The sequence below is a fragment of the Lactuca virosa genome, chromosome 1 (genome assembly GCF_052849685.1).
Source record: "Lactuca virosa cultivar CGN04683 chromosome 1, Lactuca_virosa_CGN04683_v6, whole genome shotgun sequence".
In the NCBI taxonomy this organism is placed as follows: Eukaryota; Viridiplantae; Streptophyta; class Magnoliopsida; order Asterales; family Asteraceae; genus Lactuca; species Lactuca virosa.
In genome coordinates, this window is record NC_136426.1 from 121,705,562 (window position 1) to 121,709,725 (window position 4,164).

General features: G+C 40.5%; 1 protein-coding gene across 1 annotated transcript; it reads left to right on the forward strand.

Annotated features, from left to right (window-relative positions):
* Positions 1 to 685, forward strand: LOC145119840 (agamous-like MADS-box protein AGL62). Its single transcript, XM_079055604.1, has one exon. The coding sequence runs from the start codon at positions 20 to 22 to the stop codon at positions 683 to 685; it is 666 nt and encodes a 221-aa protein (XP_078911730.1). The 5' UTR covers positions 1 to 19.
* Positions 686 to 4,164: the final 3,479 nt, after the last annotated feature.

Below are 4,164 nucleotides of genomic sequence, written 5' to 3' on the forward strand. Positions count from 1 at the left end.
TGTCGCCGGAGATACTCTCATGAACAAGAAAAGAACTAAAGGCAAGCAAAAGATTGATATAAAGAAGATAGAAGACCCCAACAGCCTTCAAGTCGCCTTCTCTAAACGCCGCACCGGACTTTTCAAGAAAGCCTCTGAGATCTGTGTCTTGACCGGAGCCCAAATCGCCATCCTAGTTACTTCCCCCGCTGGTCGGTTCTATGGCTTTCGCCACCCCAACACCGACGTCCTGTTTGACGACTTTCTGAATGACAACAACAAATACGCTGCCACCAATACCACCACCGGAGGAGAGACGGGAACCACCCAGAAGAACTATATATCGCCGGCGCCACCGCCTATAATGGAGGAGTTCAATCAACATTACTCTGAGGCTTCGAGGGAGTTGGAGGCTGAGAAGAAGCGGGGAGGAAAGATTCCGGTGAGCAGCGGCGGATCACGTTGGTACGACGAGCCTGTTGATGGGCTGGATGTGGAGGAGGTTCAACAGTATCTTTGTTCGTTGGATGAGTTGAAGAAGAAGGTTCTGACGAGAGCTGTTGAACTGATGATGATCAACAAGTCTTCTGCTTTATTCTTTGGTTCGAACAACGGCATTCAACCGCCGGTGGATATTCCTTCAAACGCAGTAGTCGACGACGGTGGTTTTAACTTCGAGTACGACGGGAATTTTGGGAATTTTTAGTTACATGACATCATTAGTTGGTTTAATTGGTTAAGATAGATTAAGTTTTTAATTAATGCCGTAAATATTCAGCGTTATATTAACTGTCAGATAACTAGATTTTTTGCATTCTCTTATTGGGTTTGTTTTTGTCTTTTCAATTTTGTTGAAATATGTAAGAAAATTTACTTGGGATTTAATTGTGTTTTTACAAAGAGATCAGATTAAAATGGTCTTTTTGAGGGAATTTTTATATGTTAAAGTACTTGAGAACCGAAAACAACTAACTAGGGGTGAGCATGGTGCGGTTTTGTGCAGTTTTAAGGCCAAACCAAACCGCAAACCACATGGTGCGGTTTTTGCACTCTTAAAACCATTGGGTGCGGTTTTGCAATGGTTCGGTTTTACGGTTTTTAAATGCGGTTTCGGTTTGTATCGTGCGGTTTCGGTTTTAAACCGTGTTTAGACTTTGGTGTAGTTATTTATGTTTATTGGTACGGTTTTTTAAAACCGTAAGAACTGAAAACCATGTGCATGTAAGCTTGTATTATGCTGCTTTTTTTCATTTTTGAAACCATTTATTTCCAACCCAAAACAAAATTACATAATCAAAATTTGTAAGTGACTTAAAATACAAACATGTGACTACTCTCACAAACTAATTAATAATTGAAGGTTGGTGTAACGCCCCGATTCCCAGATATTAATATTATGGCTTTAATTTTCAAGTTTCAAGGTCTACTCGACGAGTTGGATGCCCTGACTCGTCGAGTAGTAGCGGGTTTGGGACACGTGTTTAAGTGACCAACTCGCCGAGTCGGAAGAGTGACTCGACGAGTTGGAGCTGGAGGGTGAAACCCTAATTTCCGGGGTTTTGCACCCTATTTAAAGAATCATAAGCCTCCTCCAGCCTCTTTACAGTCCCTTGAGAGCTCAGCAAAACCCTAATACGTATGTGTGTGCTCCATTGCGTGTTTTAAGCTTTGGAAGAGGATTCTTGGGGAGAAGAGCTTGGGGAAAACAAGTGGATTGAAGAAAGGAACTCGTGGGAATCAAGATCTACTTCAGTTGGCATCTTTTGGGAAGGTATTAAGCTGTTATCTTAACCTCATTTCATTCTAGATCTCTTTTGGGTGGATTTTAGGGCTTTTCTAGTATAATAAGAAGCCAGTCATGGGTGTAAGCTAAGATCTGAAGTTGTAACTTCAGATCTGGACTTTCCTTGGACTCTAAGTCCACAAAGTTTCAGCTTTGGCAAGCATGAACCTTCCCTCTAGTGTGAGACTTCTTTGCAAGCTTGGTTTTTGTCATTTTAAGGCTTTAGAGCTTTGCATGCACGTAAAGTTTGCAACTTTGCGTGATAAACTTGCCTTGGGAAGCTGGATCTACAATTTGGAGCCTTAGCATGGCTTAAAAAGCCTCTATATGGATGAAGGACTGAAGGAACTCGGCGAGTTGCATGGTCAACTCGGCGAGTCCGATGAAGATAGTCGTGGGCTCGGCGAGTCAGTTAAGTGACTCGGCGAGTCGGCTAGGGTTTTCCCAACCCTTGGACACATTTGAACTTGGCAAGTTGTAAGGGAAGCTTGACGAAGGAGTTTACGGCCGCAAACCGTAGGAACTCAACGTGTCACTCTAGTGACTCGGCGAGTTGACAAGTTATGCAAGGAACTCGGCGAGTAGCTAAGGGTACTCGACGATTTGAGGTCAGCAAGGATTGTTGACCTTAACCTTTGACTTTGACTTTGACCAGTTGACTTCTGGGGGCATTTGGGAAATTGGAAATTTATGATCATGGTTTTATGGTAAATATAGGTGGTGGAGTTGTGACAGTGATCCGAGCGTGGAGCTTCTCATTTCAGCGCGTTAGTAGCGAGGTGAGTTATCCTCACTATACTCAAGGGTCTAAGGCACCAAGCTCGGCCCTTTGGATTTTTATCTGGTTATGTTATGCTGGTATGAACTGTTAGATCGGTATCCTAGAGGGTAGGATAATATTATGAGGTATGTGGTATGATCTGTTAGATCGATATCTTGGTAGATAGGATGGTATTATGTGCTATGTGGTATGATCTGTTAAATCAGTTGTTGTCTATAGACTGTTATGTGATTATCTGTTATATGTGCACATGTTTGTTTGGCGGTTGAGACTTATCTGCTTTGTGTGAAAGCCAATAGACCTGGGCATTCCAACCTGTTGGTTGTGGGCCGTGAGTATTCCATCTCGAGGATGACTGGACTCATAGTATGTTGGCATTCCAACATGTTGGTTGTGGGCCTGAGGTATTCCATCCCGAGGATGATTGGACCCATAGTATGTTGGCATTCCAACCAGAAGGTTGAGGGCCTGGGGTATTCCATTCCGATGGTTGACTGGACCCATAGTATGTTGTTTATGATTATATGTGTATTGTTGTGGGTATGGGTATTTTGGGGGAACTCACTAAGCTTTCGGGCTTACAGTTTCAGTTTATTGTTTTAGGTACATCAGGGGATTGTGGCAAGGCGAAGGCATGATCGTACAGCTCCTCATGTTTTGTTTATGTTTCTGGGAAAACTCTGATATTATACATTTTGAAAACAAAGATGTAATGATTTTAATGGGTTGAAATGTTTTTTAAAAGTGCAAATTTGGCATGAAATTTTTGGGTGTTATAGTTGGTTGACTTTGAATTAATTTGTTACAAGTTTATTATACATAGTCGATTAGTACGTTTCGCTACCAATAAAAAATTTGTTTTGCACCCCATTTAGTCTTACACTAACACAAAGTAAATATATAATAAATATATTGCCGTTTATAAGTATTTTAAATAGCATGTATATAATATACATTAACTGATTTACTACTATACACGCTTGCGGTGCGGTTCGGTTTTTTGGATAAAAACCACACCGCACCGTTGACCTTCGGTTTTTGCAAAAATTAAATCTGCACCATTAGTTTTTGCATCGGTTGCGGTTTATTGCGTTTTTATCGGTTTTTCTTTAGTCGGTTCGATTTTTGCTCACCCCTACAACTAACCGAGTTTTGGCAATTCTACCACTATGCCTTTTGTCTCGTGATTTTTGTAGTAATATTTATGTATTTAAAAGGCTTTGCAGAAATAATGTTGGTTCATATTTATTTATTAAATAGAAAAATATAGATCTATCTAAAAAAGTCGCAAACTTTTATTTTTTTTTGAAACGGCGAAATTTTATTAAGCCATAGCCAAAAAAGAGCAGGGCAACAAAAAAAAAACAAACAAAAACTAAACAATGTTAAAAGGAGAATAACACCACTCTACTCAATTACAATTCCGAAATCGCCCTCTATGTTTAATCCAACTAAAAGTAAGAGAAATAACATTATCAGTTAGACCCGCCTTTGAAGTGCACACCTTGCTGAATAGCCTATCGTTACGCGCTTTCCAAATACACGACATGTAACCATAGAAAATAGTAATAAGAATCTTACGCTTCAGCGAACATTTTCCCCACTTAGCAGCAAAAGCGAC